This window comes from Leopardus geoffroyi, chromosome B1 (genome assembly GCF_018350155.1).
Source record: "Leopardus geoffroyi isolate Oge1 chromosome B1, O.geoffroyi_Oge1_pat1.0, whole genome shotgun sequence".
Lineage (NCBI taxonomy): Eukaryota > Metazoa > Chordata > Mammalia > Carnivora > Felidae > Leopardus > Leopardus geoffroyi.
In genome coordinates, this window is record NC_059327.1 from 165,423,193 (window position 1) to 165,443,476 (window position 20,284).

At 38.6% G+C, this 20,284-nt stretch overlaps 1 protein-coding gene across 8 annotated transcripts in view; it reads left to right on the forward strand.

The window, feature by feature from the left end:
• Window positions 1-20,284, forward strand: part of CORIN (corin, serine peptidase) — a 260,225-nt gene that overhangs the window by 158,352 nt on the left and 81,589 nt on the right. For 7 of the 8 annotated variants that reach the window (XM_045474167.1, XM_045474169.1, XM_045474161.1 and 4 more), the window contains exons 6-8: window positions 5,811-5,924; window positions 17,527-17,634; window positions 19,543-19,653. In XM_045474167.1, coding sequence (XP_045330123.1) covers window positions 5,811-5,924; window positions 17,527-17,634; window positions 19,543-19,653 — 333 coding nt within the window. The remainder of the gene's footprint in view (window positions 1-5,810; window positions 5,925-17,526; window positions 17,635-19,542; window positions 19,654-20,284) is intronic. The other variant, XM_045474163.1, reaches the window with a different exon arrangement.

A 20,284-nucleotide genomic window follows, 5' to 3' on the forward strand; every position in this document is an offset into this window, starting at 1 on the left:
TCTTAAAGTCCTCATATGAGTGAAGTCATATGATATTTGTCTTTCTCTGACTAATTTCACTTAGCATAGTACCCTCCAGTTCCATTCACGTAGTTGCAAATGGCAAGATTTCATTCTTTTTGATTGCCGAATAATACTCCATTGTGTGTGTGTGTGTGTGTGTGTGTGTGTATTACACATATACATACATATATATATATATATATATATATATATATATATATATATACACACCACATCTTCTTTATCCATTCATCCATCGATGGACATTTGGACTCTGTCCATACTTTGGCTATTGTTGATAGTGCTGCTATAAACATGAGGGTGCATGTGTCCCTTCGAAACAGCACATCTGTATCCCATGGATAGCTGCCTAGTAGTGCAATTGCTGGGTTGTAGGGTAGTTCTATTTTTAGTTTTTTGAGGAACCTCCATACTGTTTTCCAGAGTGGCTGCACCAGCTTGCATTCCCACCAACAATGCAAAAGAGATCCTCTTTCTCTGCATCCTTGCCAACATCTGTTGTTGCCTGAGTTGTTAATGTTAGCCATTCTGACAGGTGTAAGGTGGTATCTAATGGTGGTTTTGATTTGTATTTCCCTGATGATGCGTGATGAGCATTTTTTCATGTGTCGGTTGGCCATCTGGAGGTCTGCTCTGGAGAAGTGTCTATTCATGTCTTTTGCCCATTTCTTCACGGGATTATTTGTTTTTTGGGTGTTGAGTTTTATAAGTTCTTTATAGATTTTGGATACTAACCCTTTATCTGATATGTCGTTTGCAAATATCTTCTCCCATTCTGTCGGTTGCCTTTTAGTTTTGCTACTACTCTAACTTTTCTTTACTGGCATGCTAACATTTATAAATAACTAAAAATACCCCCAAATATATCATTTATAGTTAAAAAAAATAAAGTATCACTGAAGATTTAAAAAAAATAAATAAATGTAAATTGACTAAATTCTCCCACCAAAAAACATGGAGTGGCTGGATAAAAAAAAAATTATAATAAAATCAATTTTTTTGTACCTACAAGAGACTCACTTCAGATGTAATGGCACTCAAAGACTGCAGGTGAAGAGATGGAAAACAGAACCTGAAAGAAAGCTGGGGTAGCTATGTTTATATGAAACAAAACAGACTTTAAAACAAACACTGTAATAAAAGACAAAGAAGGGCATTATATAATGATAAAGGGGTCAATCCAATGAGAGGATCATAATTTTTGTAAATATTATGCATGTAACATAAGAGTACCTAAATATATAAAGCAAATATTAACAGACATAAAGGGAAAAATTGACAGGAATACAAAATAGTAGAGGCCTTTAATACCCCATTTACATCAATGGATAGATTATCTAGACAAAAAAATCAATAAAGAAACATTGGTCTTAAATGATATATTAGACCAGATGGACTTAATAGATATTTACAGAACATTTTATCCAAAAGCAAAAAAATACACATTCTTCTCAAATGCACATGGAACATTCTCCAAGATAGATCATATGTTAGGCCCCAAAATAGGTCTTCATAAATTAAAGAAGACTGAAATCATATCAAGCATCTTTTCTGACCACAACAGTATGAAACTAGGAATCAAAGAAGAAAACTGGAAAGGTCACAAATATGTGGAGGTTAAATAACTCCACATAAATATATACATAAATATATAATGAGTCAATGACAAGATCAAAGGAGAAATCAAAAAATACCTCGAGACAATAAAAATGGAAATACAAATCTTTGAGATGCAATAAAAGTAGTTTCTAAGAGGGAGGTTCATAGCAATGTGGGCCTACCACAAGCAACAAGAAAAATCCCAAATAGCAATCTAACCTTATACCTAAAGAACTAGAAAAAGACAAAGAAGCAAAGCTCAAAATTAGTAGAATTAAGGAAATAACAAAGATCAAAGCAGAAGTAAATGAAATAGAGACTGGAAAGATACTAGTAACTAAGTAACTTGAGCTTGTAACCAAGAGCTTGATCTTTGAAAAGATAAGCAACATTTGAAAATCTTTACACTCACCAAGAAAAAAAGAGAGAGGGCTCAAATAAATAAAATCAGAAATGGAAGAAGAGAAGTTACAACTGATACCACAGAAATATAAAACATCTTGGGAAACTATGAACAATTCTGTGCCAGAAAATTGGATAACCTAGAAGAAATGGATAAATTCCTAGAAACATATAATCTTCCAAGATTGAATAATGAAGAAATAAAAAGTCTGAATAGACCAATTACTGGTAAGGAGATTAATCAGTAATCAAAAACCTACCAACAACAAACAGAAGTCCAGGATCAGATGGCTTCACTGGTGAATTCTACCACACATTTGAAGATTTTATATATATCCTTTTCAGACTCTTCCAAAAAATTGAAGAGGAAAGGACACTTCCAAGCTCATTTTACAAGGCCAGCATTATCCTGAAACCAAAACCAGACTAGGACATCATAAGAAAGGAAGAAAAGAGAAAAGAAAAGAAAAGAAAAGAAAAGAAAAGAAAAGGAAAGAAAAAGAGAAGAAACCAAAGGAAAGCAATAGGCCAGTATCTCTAATGAACATAGATGCAAAAATCCATGACATTTTTCACAGAAATAAAACAATCCTAAAATTTGTATAAACCACAAAAGATCCTGAATAGCAAAAGCAATCTTGAAGAAAGAGAATGAAACTGGAGGTATAATGCTCCCTGGTTTCAAACCATATTATAAAGCTATAGTAATCAAAACAGTACGGTATAGGCATAAAAAACAGACACATGGATCCATGGAAAGGAATAGAGAGTCCAGAAATAAACCCGTGCATATATGGTTAATTAATTTACAACAAAGGAGCCAAGAATATACTACGGGGAAAGGACACACTCTTTAAAAAATGGTGTTGGGAAAACTGGACAGCCATATGCTCAAGAATGAAACTGGACTACTCTCTTACACCACACACAAAAATAAACTCAAAATGGATTAAAGACTTGAATGTGAGACCTGAAACCATAAAATTTATAGGAGAAAACATAGGTGGCAAGCTCCTTGACATCAGTCTTAGTGATGAATATTTGAATCAAATTCCAAAAACAAAAGCAAAAATAAACAATTGGGACTACTTGGAACTAAAAACCTTCTGCACAGCAAAGGAAACCATCAACAAAATGAAAGGCAAGCTACTAATGGGAGAAGATATTTGCAAATGATGTAACTGATAAGGGATCAATATCCAAAATATATGAAGAACTCATACAACTCTATAGCACAACAACAACAAAACACAACCTGATTTAACAATTGGGCAGAGGATCTGAACAGACATTTTTTCCAAAGAGGACATACAGTTGGCCAACAAGCACATGAAAAGATGCTCAACACCACTGATCATCAAGGAAATGCAAATCAAAAGCACTATGGGATATTGCTTCCCAGCTGTTTGAATGGTTATTATCAAAAAGACAAGGAATAGCAAATGCTGACAAGGATATGGAGAAAAGAGAACCTTCATGCACTGTTGGTGCAAATGTAAATCAGTGCAGCCACTATGGAAAATAATATGGAGGTTCCTAGAAAAATTAAAATAGAGCTACCACACTGATGTAGTAATTCCACTTCTGGATATTTATCTGAAGAAAAGGAAAGCATTAAATTGAAAAGATATATGCATCCCTATATCCATTGAGCATTATTTACACAAGCCAAGATATGTAAACAGCCTAAGTTTCTATTGATAGATGAAAGGATAAAAAAAATGTGATATACACATACGCAAAGGAATACTACTCAGCCAAAAGAAAAAAGAATGACATTTTGCCATTTGTAACAAGATGCATGGACCTTGGAGGTATTATGCCAACTGAAATAAGTCGGACAGAGAAAGACAAACACCATATGATCTCAATTATGTGTGGAATCTAAAAAACAAAACAAAGGAACAAAGAAGACAAAACAAAACATGGAGACACAGAAACAGAATGATGGTTTCTAGAGGGGAGGGAGGTTGGGTGTGAATGAAATGGGAGCAAATGGGGGTCAAGAGGTACAAACTTAGTTACAAAATAAGTAAGTCATGGGGATGAAATATACAGTAGTCAATAACATTATGGTGCATATTTGTAAGTTGCCAAGAGAGTAAATCTTAAAAGTTCCCATCACAAGAAAAAAAATCTGTAACTTTCACTGGTGATGGATGGTAACTAGAACGACTGAAGTGATCATTTGGCTGTGTATACAAACATTGAATTATTATGCCGTGCACCTGAAACTAATATAACGTTGTGTGTCAATTATACTTGAATAAAAACAGACACCATCATTATAAGAACATTTGTAAAATACAGAGGAAAAAAGAAAATAAAAATTGCTTTTAATCCCAATACTGGAGATAATCATAGTAACCATTGATTTACTTCTTTCTAGGCCAAATTATATTATGCTTTTTTTCCGTACCAGTGTTTTTCCACTTAAATTACCTTGAACTTTGTCCTAAGACATCAAGTATTTTCTGCAGTATACTTTTCAATGGCTCTAACAGTATTTCTTATTACGAAGGTAACAAAATTTATTTAACCAGCCTCCTACTATTGCATAGTTCTTTTCTATCATTTCCTCATTATAAATCATGATTGTACAAATAGCCTTAAAAATAAAAACTTGCACTTATTTATAATGATTTCCTTTGTATGAAGTCCAAGAAATCAGGCGCTTGGTGAAAGGTCATGCACATATGAAAGGCATTTGATGCACATTACCAAATATTTAAGTCTATTTTAACACCCATTTTATTTTGAAAAGGAACTGATTTTGCCTTTTGTTAATGATTTTCCTTAAAAAAAAATCTCTCTAGCTTTTTGTCTTACACTTGTCTACTGTAGTTTTGAAGCAATTGAATATTGATTAAAAAAAGAGTACCATAATACTAAGCAAAAAATATTAAAATGTAACTATGCTGAAGAAAAGAATGAAAAAATCATTAGGTCATGTTTCACATTCCTTATGCCAAAATAGACTCTGATATAGTCAACTGACATCCTTTTAAGGCAAGTAAATATATTTCACTACAGATCAGGGTGTCTCTAGGCCTGGTTCAAGCACACAACGATGGACTCTTTTTACTGTAACTTTACTGTGCGGCATTGTGTAGCATTTTAATTTTTTTTAATGTTTATTTATTTTTGAGAGAGGGAGAGAGAAAGGAAGGTGGAGCGTGAGTGGAAGAGGGGCAGAGAGAGAGGGAGGCACAGAATCCCAAGCAGCCTCCAGGCTCTGAGCTGTCAGCACAGAGCCGCATGGGGGCCTTCAACTCACCAACGTTGAGGTCATGACCTGAGCCGAAGTCAGACAATCGGCTGAGCCACCCAGACGCCTGGTGCAGCAATTTAGAAGGAGAGGGTTGGGGTTTTTTGTTTGCGTGCTTGTTTCTTTTCTTTTTTTTTTTTTTTAATGTTTGTTCAACTAACAGCACTTCATTTTTAAATAATTTGCAGTTATTAAGAAAAATAATCACACCTGGTATTTTCCCCACATAAATCGTGCAATTGATAAGAATACCTACCCTCTTGTGCTCTGAACACGGAGACCTCTCACCCCGCAAGCCTAGTGCTGAGTTTTCTTTTGCGTTTCTCAGGCAAACACTGTTTGTATTATTCCCAGGCAATTTCACCATTCATGTTCTAGAGGGCCAAAGGAAACTCGGTGAGGGAATGTGGACACAAATCCGTTGGAGAGCAAGGGAATGTTTTCCCTCTGTGCTTTATTTCTCCCACTTTTAATGCGAAAACCCTTCTGACGCTGTGTTCCCACCCTTGTATTTCAGCGCTGTGCGGAGGGGGCGAGAGCTTTCTGTGCGCCAGCGGGCTCTGCGTGCCCCGGAAGCTGCAGTGCAACGGCCACAACGACTGTAACGACTGGAGCGATGAGGCGCATTGCAGTAGGCGCGGGGCCCTGGGGGTTGTGCGGGCGGCCGGGTCCTAGTCAGGCGCCTACAGACCACAGCCATTGCATTGTCAGAGCCTGCCGACCACCGGCCCTTGCGTAGACCACTGCTAGTTTGCCTTTCTAAAGTGAGCCAACGGGTACGGGGTTTGCGCGCCTTTCAAAGGCCTGATGCCCTTAGCAGGGCAGGAGCTGGAGGCCGCAATGGAGCTGCTCAAGGACTGGGGCGTTGTGTTGCCTCAAGTGCTCAAAATTGCAAGAAGGCTTTTTTGTTTATTTTGTTTGGGGGAGGATTTTGTTTTTGTTTTTAAAGTTTAGTGAGCTGTAAAGGTCAGCTTTTGGGAAAAGGACGTTTTTAATAGGGAAAATTTTCACCCTTGTGATGCTTAACATTCCAGGTCCAGCAGATGCAAAACCTCTTGTTTAGGTTTTCTCGAAACCTGGAGAGAGACCATGGTGTTAACTGTTTTGAATCCATGCATTGATAGATTCAGCCATAAACATCGGCAGTTTGTTGGCTATTGATTTGATTGCTTGTTTTGACTCGATTGCTGGGTGGCTTGTCTAATATTGTAGTAGTCTGCTTGGGCTGCCGTTCAAAATACTGCAGACTTCATGGTTTCAATAGGAGAAATTTATTCTCTCCCAGTTCTGGAGGCTGGAGAGTCTAAGATCAAGGCCAACCAAGTTCAGTGTCTGGTGACAGTTCTCTTGGCTTACAGGCAGCTTCCAGCTTCCTATGTGCTCACGTGACCTCTTTGGAGGCAGAGAGGGAGGGGGAGAAGGTGGGAGAGGGTGAGAGAGAGAGAGAGAGAGAGGGCTCTGGTGTCTCATCCTCTTATAAGGGTACTTAGATTAGGGCCCCACTTTTAGAGCCACATCTAAGCTTTATCACCTTCTTACAGGTTCTGTCTCCAAATACAGTTATTTGGGGGTTAAGGCTTTAACATACACATTTTGAGAGGATATAAACATTCTGGTCCTACATATATATATATATATATATATATATATATATATATGTATGTATACACACACACACACACATTCCAACTTTCAAGTTGTTTTGCACTTATGCAACAGATGAAAAAGAAAAATTCATCTCAATAATACATTGCAGGATTTGCATCCAAAGCAGAACCATATGTAGTGTTCTAATTGCTTTTTAATGGTTATACGACCAGCAGAACTTACCACGGGAAAAGCTGTGTTTTACTCCCTGTAGGAGTTGCCAAGGCTGTATGAGAGCTCATCACTGTTGACCTTAATTGAGAGGTTCTTGTGGTCTCTTTGCCAGGTGGACCACCTTTTGTTTCTCTGAAGGATTAGGATGCCTATTTATCATAAGTGTTGAAGGCAGTATATTATGATAATATTTCAGGTCAGCGTTTCCCTAACTCATGTTCCATAGTTCCTCAGTCTTGAAAACTGCTTGAGAGAAAAAATAAATTTGAGACATTCTGCCAAATCTACTTAGAGAGTTGCAACACATACACATTGCAAGCTCTGAGAAATGCAGTTAAAAAAAAAGACATACTGGAGTGCCTGGGTGGCTCAGTTAGTTGAGCGCCCGACTTTGGCTCAAGTCATGATCTCACGGTTCGTGGTTTCGAGCCCTGCATCAGGCTCTGTGCTGACAGCTCAGATCGTGTTCCTGTCTCTCTTTCTCTCAAAAATAATAAACATTAAATAAATAAACAAATAAATACTTATTTTTGCTTAGCTTTGCTTAATTTTGCCTAGCTTTGTATTTTCTCAAAATTATTTGTTCATTTATACCCCCACTTTTATTTATTTATTTTCCATGCATTCTTTTATTTATTTTGTGTAATATCCAGCATCCTATGGAACTTCAGATATGCCACCTATATTTTGGAACTATTTTCACTATGACATTTGTTTTTATATTTTGGAATTACCTGTTTAGAAAAACCTGTGGCACGTGATTTTACATGAAAAACATTTTCACAGGATGTATACTCACATTAGGGAGTACTGCTGTAGAATTAGGAGGAAATATTTTATAGAGCGCCCCCAGTAGGGAATTTAAAATGATTCAATAGAATTATGGAAATTATGGAAATCGTGGTGGAATCTTTTCCTTATCTCCCAATACGGCCCATGTGGGCATTATTAAAATTCTGCATGTGCCTCTACTCCTGGTGTGGGCTCACACTGGCCCATCATTCTGTTCCTCCACTGCAGTGAGCATTGCACTTAAAACAGTAAGAGCTTTCTGCTGCATTGGTTGCAATTGATTTTGAAGGAGCGAATTTTCCAGTCAGTGACTGAACAAGGAAGGTATTACTATTCTATAAGGTATATAGCAATGTCCTAGGAACTGAACGTTTATGAAGGAAGATACGGGCTTTCCTCATGAGCATACTTCAAAACCCATGTGGCTTGGTCAGTTGAGGAAATAAAATACATCCCTTCAGAGTATTTGTCTATGAAAATGCTTAGTTAGACATTGAAATCTTTTGCGTGTAATTGTTTCCGGACTCACGAGGACATTTGATTCTGAGTTTTAACTTTCAGTGCTTGTGGCATTTCAGTGCGTTCACTGAGGGTGCCACCCTCCCACTGTCCACCACCCTGTGGTGAAGGAGGAGTGCTAAGTCTGAAATAGGGCATGGATGCAAATCAGAGCGTGAATGCAGCCTGCATACTCCTGAAGGGAGAAGACGGTTTGGCTGGGCATTCCTAATGAAAGAGCAGAAAGATATGCCGGTTCCCAGGGTGCTGGCAGGTATAGGAGGAGGAGGACTCCTCCTCTATGCTAATCAACTATGCTGGTAGCATTTATTTACATGATGTGATTGCATTTTTAGCAGAGGAGGTATTATCCCTCTTTGTCCAGATGCAGTGCTGAGGTTGACAGTGATGAACAAATTTGCCACTTGTTCAAAGTGCTAGATTTGAGCCTGGTTCTCTACTATTTGTTTTTATTGAAGTGTAGTTGATACACAAATGTCATATTAGTTTTAGGTGTACGACATAGTAATTCAACAATTCTGTACGGTACTCAGTGCTTATCACAAGTGTAGTCACCATGTGTTACCTTATGATATTATTGACCACATTTCCTATGTTGTACTTTTCATCCCCATGACTGATTTATTTTATAACTGGAAGTTTGTATCTCTTAATCCCCTTCCCTTATTTCAGCTATCCCCCCAGTCCCCTCCCCTCTGGCAATCATCAGGTTTTACTTTGTATTTATGAGTCTGTTTTCTAGATTCCATGGATACATGAAACCATAATGACATTTGTTCTTCTCTGACTTATTTCACTTAGCATAATACCCTCAGGGTCTACCCATGTTGTCACAAATGGCAAGATCTCATTCTTTTTTATGGCCCCAAATATTCCATTATACACACACACACACACACACACACACACACACACACACCCCACATCTTTTTTATCCATTCATCTATCAATGGACGCTTAGGTTGCCTCCACATCTTGGCTATTGTAAATAATACTGCAGAAAGCATAGGGGTGCACATATCTTTTTGAATTAGTGTTTTCATTTTGGGGGGAGTAAATACCCAGTAGTAGAATAACTGGATCATATGACATTCCTATTTTTAATTTTTTTGAGGAACCTCCATACTGTTTTCCACAGTAGTTGAACCAATTTACATTCCCATCAACAGGGCACAAGGTTTCCTTTTTCTCCACGTCTTTGCTAACACTTGTTGTTTCTTGTCTTTTAGGAACTAGCTATTCTGACAGGTGTGAGGTGATATCTCAATGTGGTTTTGATTTGCATTTCCCTGATGATGAGTGATGTGGGGCATCTTATGTGTCTGTTGGCCATCTGTATGTCTTCTTTGGCAAAATGTCTCTTCAGGTCCTTTACCCAATTTTTATTCAGATTATTTGGGGTTTTTGGCATGGAGTTGTATGAGTTCTTTATATATTTTATATACTAGCTCTTTATTGGCTATGTCATTTGCAAATATCTCCTCCCATTCCATAGGTTGCCTTTTTGTTTTGTTGATGGTTTCCTTCACTGTGCAAAAGCTTTTTATTTGGTGAAGTCCCAACAGTTTATTTTTGCTTTTGTTTCTTTTGCCTGGGGAGACCTATCCATAAATGTGTTGCTAAGGCTGATGTCCAAGGCATAACTGCGGGTATTTTCTTTTAAGAGTTTTGCGGTTTCAGGTCTCACATTTAGGTCCTTCATCCATTTTGAGTTCATTTTTGTGTATGGTGTAAGAAAGTGGTCCTGTTTCATTCTTTTGCATGTGGCTGTCCAGTGTTCTCAGTACCATTTATTGAAGGGACTGTCTCTCCATTATAAATGCTTGCCTCCTTTGTTGTAGAGTAATTGACCATATAAGCGTGGGTTTATTTCTGGGCTGTCTATCCTGTTCCATTGATCTATGTGTCTGAATCCAGCCTTGAATGGGTCCAAATCTAATTGTTGTTTTTCCCAAACTGTGCTGCCTTTCACTTGCTCTTGTCCGTGTAAGTTCAGACTTGGTGAACAATTATATTCTGATCACTTATATGACAGGAAAATATTTATTTTGGATGCTCTATTATACTTTGGGTGATGATTGTCTATTACACCGGCATGCCAGCTATCTGGGACTGCTTACGGACTTTCTCCACTAACTAATTTTGTCATGTCCTTCAGTCTCTTCCTGAGTTATTTGTAGAATGAATGGATTGCCAACCACCTGGAATAATTTTAGTGGGGTAGTGAAAATATTTTCAAAAATTAAGGAAAGTTTTCTTTTAGAAATTTCTAACTCTGTGACTTTAGGCAGGCTACCTACCTCTCTGTTCCTGGGTTTCTTTGCCACTGAGGCTGACTGCACTTGAGCCCTGCAGGAAGCCCCACTGTCAGGGATCCTAATCCAGTGGGTCTGGAGGCGGAGCCCAGCAGCACCTTTGCAAAACTTCCAGGGTAACTCTAATATACAGCCAGATATGAAACCAGTGGACTAGAGGGTGTCTGGTGTCTCTTTTGTTGCTCACATTCTGTAATCTTTTGATTGTATAACCAGCTCTAGAACAGTGTCTGGTAGATAACTAGTGCTTAGCAAATGAATAAGAAAGCTTCAAGAAAAACAGTTGTCACAAGGAAAATAGCGGCCACAAAGTCCACACACTTTATGCCACCTACAATCACCGTCAAATACCTTTGGAAATCATTTGCTCGGAATTTAGAGTAAAATTGGTTGACTTATATTTTATAATTTAGTATAATTATACTATACTAATTATACTATACGCTAATTATGCTGTGTTAACTACTTATTCTAAGTATAATTAATTACACTAATGATCACAACGTGTAGTGATTACTCGTGGTGGACGTTCTGGAGTCAGGCTGCCTGGGTTCCTCTCTCTGCTTTGCCATTTCCTGCTTCTGTGAACTTGGGGAAGTCACTCAATCTCTCTGGACCTCAGTGCCCTCATCAGTGAGATGGAAACAGTAACAGTAACTATCTCTAGAACTATTGTACAGAATGCCGAATCCTTGGCTAGAAAGCACACAGCCCATTGTCTGTCTGGCATGCTATAACCCTTTGAAGAGTGATAGGACTTCTGGTTGCTATTGTGGTTATTGCGTTTTTATTCACCACATCTTTGCTCCCCACGCCAGCTCACCTCCACCTCTGCCCACCACCTCTCACCTCCAAGGTGTAAAGGATGGTCACCTTTACCAAAGGATGGAAGCCATGAAGGCAGCTCATAAAGGTCAGGGGGGTACATTGAAGAGGAAACAGAAACATGAAAACATCCCCCCCAACTTTAAAACCAGCACCACGTGAAACTATTTTAGAAAAGAAGCACAAAAGAAAAACTGGTGTTCCATATGATGTTTGGGAATCACCAAAAATGACCACATTGACCATATTCTGTTTCCTAAAAGGCAGGGATGCAAGTAAATACTAGAACTGTTTCCATCAAAATAATACAAAGGAAAATATTACTCTGTACACTGAAGGAGGAAGCTTCAGATGTCTAGAAAATTCACTTCGGTTTAGTAGCAATCTGATTATACAAACCAGTAAGAGTATTGAATAGTCTTGAATTCCTGCCATGTGCGAAGCATGTTGTAGACACCCAGGAAGTATAAAGACTGTTAAGACATGGTTTCTTTCTTCAGGAGTCTTTGAGTCTAATCAGAGGAATAACATGAATACGGAGATCATTGAATATGGTACTTTAGAGCAATACAGTAGAAGAGATGTCACAAAGGGAAAGAAGACTGGTGCAAACAAAAAGGCAGGGGCCGTAGGTTCTATGACTATATGACAAGGGCAAGATCATTAGGAGTAAGATTAGTGTGGAGAAAGCTGATGAAAAGATGGGATTGAAACCAGGCCTTGGACACAGGTGATGTTTGGAAAATCTAGTTCAGTGATTCTCAAGAGAGGGCAGTTTTGCCCCCCCCTCCCCCCTCCGAGGGGACATTTTGCAATGTTTGGAGACAAATTTGACTGTCACGAGTATGGAGTTTGGAGGAGGTGCTACTGGCATTTAGTGGGTAGAGGCCAGAGATGCTGGTCAGCATCCTACGATGCACAGGATCGTCCCCACAATCAAAGAATTACCCATTCCCAATTTGTCAATAGTACTGCTATTGAGAAGTCCTCCTTTAGAGCTAAAAACCAATAGTCAGAAACCCCAGGAGTCAAGAAACCTGGGTAACCATAATGAGCTGGGCAACTGCGGGCAAACTATTTAACCTCTCTGGTCGTCTCCAAATGAGGGCGCCTCTGGGTGGAAATTGAGCATCCATACTTGAATCTTGAATTGAGGCAACACAATTATGTTCATAGACTTGTAGAGACTGCGAAAAGTGAATGAAGCTCTTGATAAAAACTTTTCTGTTCCTGAGTTTTCTCCTTTAATTTAATGATAATTTTGAGGGATGAAATTTAATAGAGTAAGATGCCAAACTGAAATAAATATCAACATGCAAGAACTGCTTAAGTAACATTTTGTATCAGGTACTCATTAAAGAAAAAAAAATCTGTATCTAGAAAAACATCTACCTTAGGTTATGTAAAGTTATGCTTGTATTGAGCAAGAAAATCATAGCAAGAAGCTTTTGAAAATTTTGATTTGTTGGCCCTAAATGGTGCTGGCATCTCTTTTCAGTCCAAATAAACATTTATTCCAATAAAAGGAGGCACTGTGATCTTTGCTGTTTGTTATGCATTTCTGGCTGCGCTGCGCCTCTGGTTAAGGTTCTGTGTGTTTACTAATCACGCAGACCTCAGGGAGGTAACAAGTTGTTTTCCAAATGCAGCTCATTTTGTATCTATCCTCGGAAAATGGCTTCTAACCAAGGAAGTGGTGACAGTGGAAAGTTCATTCTGCACCTGTGTGAATAATGAGGAATTAAAAAAAAAATGCTTGAGTCATCTCCATTTATGAAATAAATGTTTATTTTTATGAAACAATTTAATAGATGACAGCATTAATTTAAAAAATATCTACAGCAAGGTGTTTTAATATGCAACGTTTTTAGAATGGGCCTCACAGAAGGGATGCATGAATCATTGGAGGTTTTTGGCATGTTCCAAGGTTAATCAGATTCTAAAAGAAGTATTTGATTCCCCAGTCTTACCATCAAAAAAAAAAAAAAAAAAAAAAAAAAAAAAAAAAGTGAAATGTACTCCTTAAAAAAAAAGATAATTAACTCATATCGTTTAAAATATGTCACCCCGTCCACCCCACTCCCTCCTCTGGGGAGGTTATTGCTGATTCTAGCATACTGATTCAAAACCTGCTACAAGAGTAATTTAGATTAAAAACAAAAACAAAAACAAAACAATAATAAGAAATATTTTTTTTTCAAATTTCCCAAGGAAATGTATATATTTTGATGCACAAATTCTCTAACTTTGCAGAGTGGGCAGGAGAATCAAAGATTGTAACCTTTCTTGACTCAGCATGTAGGCAGTGGTTACATGCAGCGTGGGGTGCAGGGTGGGGATTTAGCGCCCTCTGCTGAATGGGAGGAAATAGTCCTGTCAGGTGAAAACTGGGACCTCTTTTTCATTATTTTCCTTTATGATGGTCATCCTTGTTATTAAACGTATTCAGCCTGGGCGAAATAAATAAAAAGCACTTCCAGAGTTCTGTGTGTGTAGAAGTGGGAGCATGTATGTAGACACGTGTGTGTGTTGTCCACATACGCACCCTCTTAATGTAGGCACTGAACAGATAGATGGTCCCTAAGGAACATTACATTTTTTAAACGATATGACCCTACAAGTATGTAAGTAGCTTCTTCGAAGAACGCTTCGTGAAATAGAAACTTATAATTCATGTAACAAGTATAATATTTTGATGTATGTGGCCAACAGTTTAACTGATCCATGCCCAAGAATTTTGGTGAGGAATTATTATAGAGTCTGGGATGTTTACAGTGAAGAGGTACTCATCGCCAGTCATGTGAGATGCAGACTTCTGCTTGAGGAGAAGCAATCAGGTAGAATTTAGGAGACAATTAGATTCTTGGTCTTCATCAGCCAAGTAGACGTGTCCTCAAACGTGTCCCCTTTGTTCTTGCTATTCCTTCTGCTTGAATCATGTTGAAACTTTCATCCCATCCACTCTCCTGAGATCCTGTCTTCCATGATCCCTCTCCAGCCTTAAGAATTTGTATTTTGGGGGCACCTGGGTGGCTCAGTGGGTTAAGCGTCCGACTTCAGCTCAGGTCATGGTGTCATGGTCTGTGAGTTTGAGCCCAGCGCAGGGCTCTGTGCTGACAGCTCAGAGCCTGGAGCCTGCTTCAAAATCTGTGTCTCCCTCTCTCTCTGCCCCTCTGCCACTCACACTCTGTGTCTCTCTCTCTCTCTCTCTCTCAAAGATAAATAAACGTTGAAACAAATTAAAAAAAAGAATCTGTATTTTGAACGTAATTCACTTTATTTTATTTTATTTTTTTTTTAATTTTTTTTTTCAACGTTTATTTATTTTTGGGACAGAGAGAGACAGAGCATGAACGGGGGAGGGGCAGAGAGAGAGGGAGACACAGAATCGGAAACAGGCTCCAGGCTCTGAGCCATCAGCCCAGAGCCTGACGCGGGGCTCGAACTCGTAGACCGCGAGATCGTGACCTGGCTGAAGTCGGACGCTTAACCGACTGCGCCACCCAGGCGCCCCGAACGTAATTCACTTTAAATAAGAGAAAATACTTTTAAGAAATCTCATTTCTATTAAATGCAGGCTTCTTAACACATATTGATTTAAAACATTTTTATAACTTTATTGAGGTACAATTTCCATACCATATGGTATCCCATTGATTTTTAGTAAATTTATGGAGTTTTGTGACCACCACCACAATCCACTTCTAGAACTTCTTCATCTCCCCTCAGATTTCCCTCCCACCTATTTGTAGTCAGTCCCCATTCCCACCCCTTCAGCCACAGGTAACCACTGCTCTGATCTCTGTCTCTGTAAGTTTTCTTTTTCTGGGAATTTCATAAATGGGTCATACAATATGTAGTCTTTGTATCTGAATTCTTTTACTTAGCATAATGGTTTTGAGATTCATCTGTACTGTCACATATATCAATAGTATGATATTTTTAATTGCTGGATAGTATTTCATCATTTGAGTATACTATATTTTGATTATTCATTCACCAGCTGGTGAGCATTTGGTTTCTAGTCTTTGGCTATTATAAATAATGCTGCCACAGACATTTGCATACAAGTCTTTGTGTGGATGTATGTTTCATTTTTCTTGGGTAGATTTCTAAGGATGGAAATCATGAATCATATGATAAGGTTTATAGTTAACTTTATGAAAAGCTGCCATACTGCTTTCTAATGTAGCATTATTATTTTACATCCCCAGCAAGTATATATGAGAGCTTCAGTTTCTCAAAATCCTTGCCAATACTTGGTATTTTCTGTTTATTGTTACTGTTATTATTATTAATTACCATCTTAGGGGATATGTAATGGTAGCTTATTGTGGTTTTAATTTGCCTTTCTCTAATGACTAATTATATTGAGCACTTTTTTTATGTCTCCTTCGTATGTCTTTTGTGAAGATTTTCTATTCAATTCTTTCACGTATTTGAAATTGGGTTGTCTTATTATTGAATCTAGAAGTTCTATATATATTCTGGATGTAAGTCCTTTATCTGATACATGACTTGCACCTACTTATTCCAGTATGTGGTTTGTCTTTTCATTTTCTTAGTAGTATCTTTTGAAGCCACAAGCCTTTAATGAAGTCCATTTGTTATTATTAGTTTTGTAATGGTTTGTGCTTTTGTTGTTATACCTAAGAATTCTTCCAAGGTCAAAAAGATTGTTTCCTGTTTTTTTTTTTTTTTTTCTAGAAACTTCATGATTTTAGCTCTTACATTGAAGTCTGTGATCCACTTTGAGACAGTTTTTGTATACAGTTTGAGGGAAAAGCTAGACTTCAATTTTGCAATTGGCCCAACACCATTTGTTGAAGAGTATTATTTTTGCATTGAATTGTACTGGCTTCTTACACATACTGATTTACATTACACATATTTATTAACCTCTTCCCCAAACCCTATTAAGTAATTGATATTATCTTAGTTTCATAAATCAGTTTACAGATTCATAGACTTTAACCACTCCAGTTATTCAAGTTCTCACAGCTAGTGGTAGATGGCAGAACCAGGGTGCCCAAGTATCTGGTTCACCCAAGTACAAGATCTAGTACAAGGACCAAGTCCAAGTCCTTCCATATTACTTATTTCAACATTAAACTTTAAGCTTCCGGAGGTTACATAGCACTTAATCTTATCTTGTCACCATAATCTAGTCCAGTACTGAGGGTCATGTTATGAAACACTGAGTTGATTTAAATGATACTGTGTGTGTGAAAATAACAACCTTATCATCTAAATAACTTTTTCTCTCCATTCTGTTCATGCTTATCACGGACAAAACTAGACTTTCATTTTATTTTATTTTTTAAAGTTTAGTTAGTTTGAGAGAGAGAGAGTGCAAGTGGGGAGAGGCAGAAAGAGAGAGAGAGAGAGAGAGAGAGAGAGAGGGAGAATCCCAAGCAGGCTCTGTGCTGTCAGTGCAGAGCCCGACATGGAATTTGATCCGACAAACCATGAGATCATGACCTGAGCTGAATCTAGAGTTGGACACTCCACCAACTGTGCCACCCGGGTGCCCCTAGACTTTCGTTTTAAAGGAAATGTTTTAAGGAAATAACTACTCAGCCTGTATTAAAAGTCATTCATTCTGCATGAACATGAATTTCATTAGGACCTTTGTTGAGTGGAGAGTGTCTGTGCTCGCATTTGACTATAAAAGAGCTTTCAGGTAACATAAAGTGGATCTCAGATAAAGACTTCCAGAAAGTGTTAGAAGCATTGGTTTGGGAGCCAGAAGGTTCTAGTCCTCGCTCTGCAGGAACTTGGTAAGTGATCTTGAACAAGACCTTGGATGTCTCTGCATCACAGTCTCCTCACTGGTAAAACAGTAGATGTGGACCTGGTTACCATTATGATTTCCCTCCCGTGATATGCTTTTGTTAAATGAATATCCTATAACATCCTGTTCTGCTCTGATGACATATCAGCGGCTTCTCTTATATACAGATTGCAGTGAAGATTTGTTTCACTGTCACACGGGCAAGTGCCTTAATTATAGCCTTGTGTGTGATGGATATGATGACTGTGGGGACCTGAGTGAGGAGCAGAACTGTGGTAAGTAGTATTGTTTCCCTGAAGGTTTTCATTTAAAATGACAGACGTGCATAGTCCAGAATTCGTAGCTCATTGTTTGTTCACGTGATTAGCAGGTTAACTTGCAAAATGGCTGGTTTCCTTATTTTTAGAAAGAGGAGGTTTTTCTCAATTACTCGTCTCAGTCATGTCTTATGTGTCAATGTAATATTTCTTAAAGTCACAATAACGAAGTGCTTAAGAGGTAGAGTGGAAAGATGGGTAACGGTTGTTAATATGTTAAAATTTTCTCCTTGAAAGTGTTGTCTTTCTTCTCTGGTTAGGTCCAGTGGCCCGTATTTAGATTTTGAGCTCTTGAGCAAAACTTCACAGACAGATGTATTGTTGTGTGTACATCATAGAATTTACAGTTGGGAAAGGTCTTATAGATGACCTAATCCAAACCCTCCTTTTACAGTGAGATAACTGGAGAAAAGAGGCGGGGGGGGAAGGTGGGGGATGGGGTGGAGGGCTTGAGTAGTTGGACAGGTCAATGGAGAGGAGCAGGGAATATAGTTACTGTGTGAAAAAGAATGGTCTTAACCACTCAACATAATTCCTCTAAAGATAGTAGGATATCATGAAGTTTGTGTTCTTAGGGTGACTTTGCCCCTCTGTAACGGTAATAATTACAACGTTCCCTTAGACCAGTCTTTGTCCCACTTGCCCATCATTATTAGCAAGCTGAGCACGTGGTGCTTCTTCTGGTTTCTGCACATGTATCCCATCTATTGTGTCTTTCTTCTTTTCTCAGCATTTCATCTTCCATATACTATACCTTACTTTATTGCTGCAATATGACCTTTCAGATCCATGGTTGCTCCATGAGTCTGTCAACGACAGTGGTACTCTCTCAGTGGATACTCATAATTGTTCCTCATTATTGAATCTGTTATCCACGAATCCACACACATCTGTTAAGTGGTTACTTATAGTAAGGCTTTTCCACATCTCATGGTAAGGAATCCCACAGAGTCTGCTCTCTGTGAGAAGAAACTTGACTTAATTCCCTCTCTTTTTTTTCTCCAGGAATGTATAGTTTAGGGAAGAGGTTGAATCTAGGCTAAAAAGGATCATGAAAAAAATATAAATATTCTGCGTTTCTTACCCAGGAGTTTTTTTTCCAATATGAATTATATATTAAGATAGTTTAATAAAAAGCCTAAGCTTAGCATCAGGAAAGATGACAGGAGATATTTGCCTTCCCAATTTATCAGCGAGAGGTAGGTTACAATTCTTAGACACATGGTAGAGTCGTCACAAATCAAATCAGCTATCTACATTGTGAAACCCACATCACAGGTCTGTTTATGTTAGCCAATGTAAAAATAAGCATTTTTCATAAGGAAAGAAAACAACAACAAAACAAAAACAGGAACAACCCATGGGTCCTGAGAAAGCTGCCCGGTTGTTACTCATTTGAAAAACAGACAGGGGGCGCCTGGGTGGCGCAGTCGGTTAAGCGTCCGACTTCAGCCAGGTCACGATCTCGCGGTCCGTGAGTTCGAGCCCCGCGTCGGGCTCTGGGCTGATGGCTCAGAGCCTGGAGCCTGTTTCCGATTCTGTGTCTCCCTCTCTCTCTGCCCCTCCCCCGTTCATGCTCTGTCTCTCTCTGTCCCAAAAATAAATAAACGTTGAAAAAAAAATTTATAAAAAAAAAAAAAGAAAAAAGAAAAACAGACAGATCTTACCCCACAGTGATGGTGGCCAGTGGGTCACATGCTTGGGTAGGAGGTGGCATTTTAATTGTGCCGGAGCCACCATAGAGAAAGCATTGAAGGTATCTGAACAATTGGAACAGACTCTCTTCAGCTGGAATCATGAGTCATTCAGCTCTAAGTCTTTGTCGTGCTGGTTCTCTACATCCCCCTGAGTTTTTGTTTCCTCCAGATTGTAATCCCACAAAGGAGCATCGCTGTGGAGATGGGCGCTGCATTGCAATAGAGTGGGTTTGTGACGGTGACCATGACTGTGTGGATAAGTCCGACGAGGTCAATTGCTGTAAGTGCCCTGCGGATTTCCATTTGCTTATTTTTTCTTTCTGCCTGTTTAGACAAATATAGTGTCCCAGCACTCAAATGGGAAGATCGCTGTACTTTGCTTCTAATCTATGAAGATAATAATTGAGCGGTGTGATGGCAAGAACAGTGTCACGTATCTGGCTTCCACATGTGTCTCCCCAGAACTCCAAGCTTAATTTGGCTGCTCTGGCCAGGCCGGTGTCTGTTTTCTGTCTCACTGGCCACGCATCTCCTTTCTGCATCTGTAACTTTGTCAAAGAGGATGTTCTTCCCAAAGATTGGGGGACTCTTTTTCTGCAAGCTATGTTTGAGTAACTAAGCTTCCCTGAAGGAACCTCCAAACATGCTCTCAGTCACTATTTGTGGGAGAACATGGAGAGGATTGCCAGAGAGAAGAAAGCCTTCAGTGTTCCTAGGGTTACATAGAGCACATGATAATAATTACAACTTTACGGGCTGTTGTGTTTCTGGGTGAGTAGACAGTCTGGAATAGTAGAAGCTAGATGTTAAACGAGAATAGTATTGACCTGAAGGAGTTAATATGATGCATGTGGTGCATGTTCAAACCAATTAAAGTTTTTATTCCATCTTTTGCTGTCTGATAAAAATAG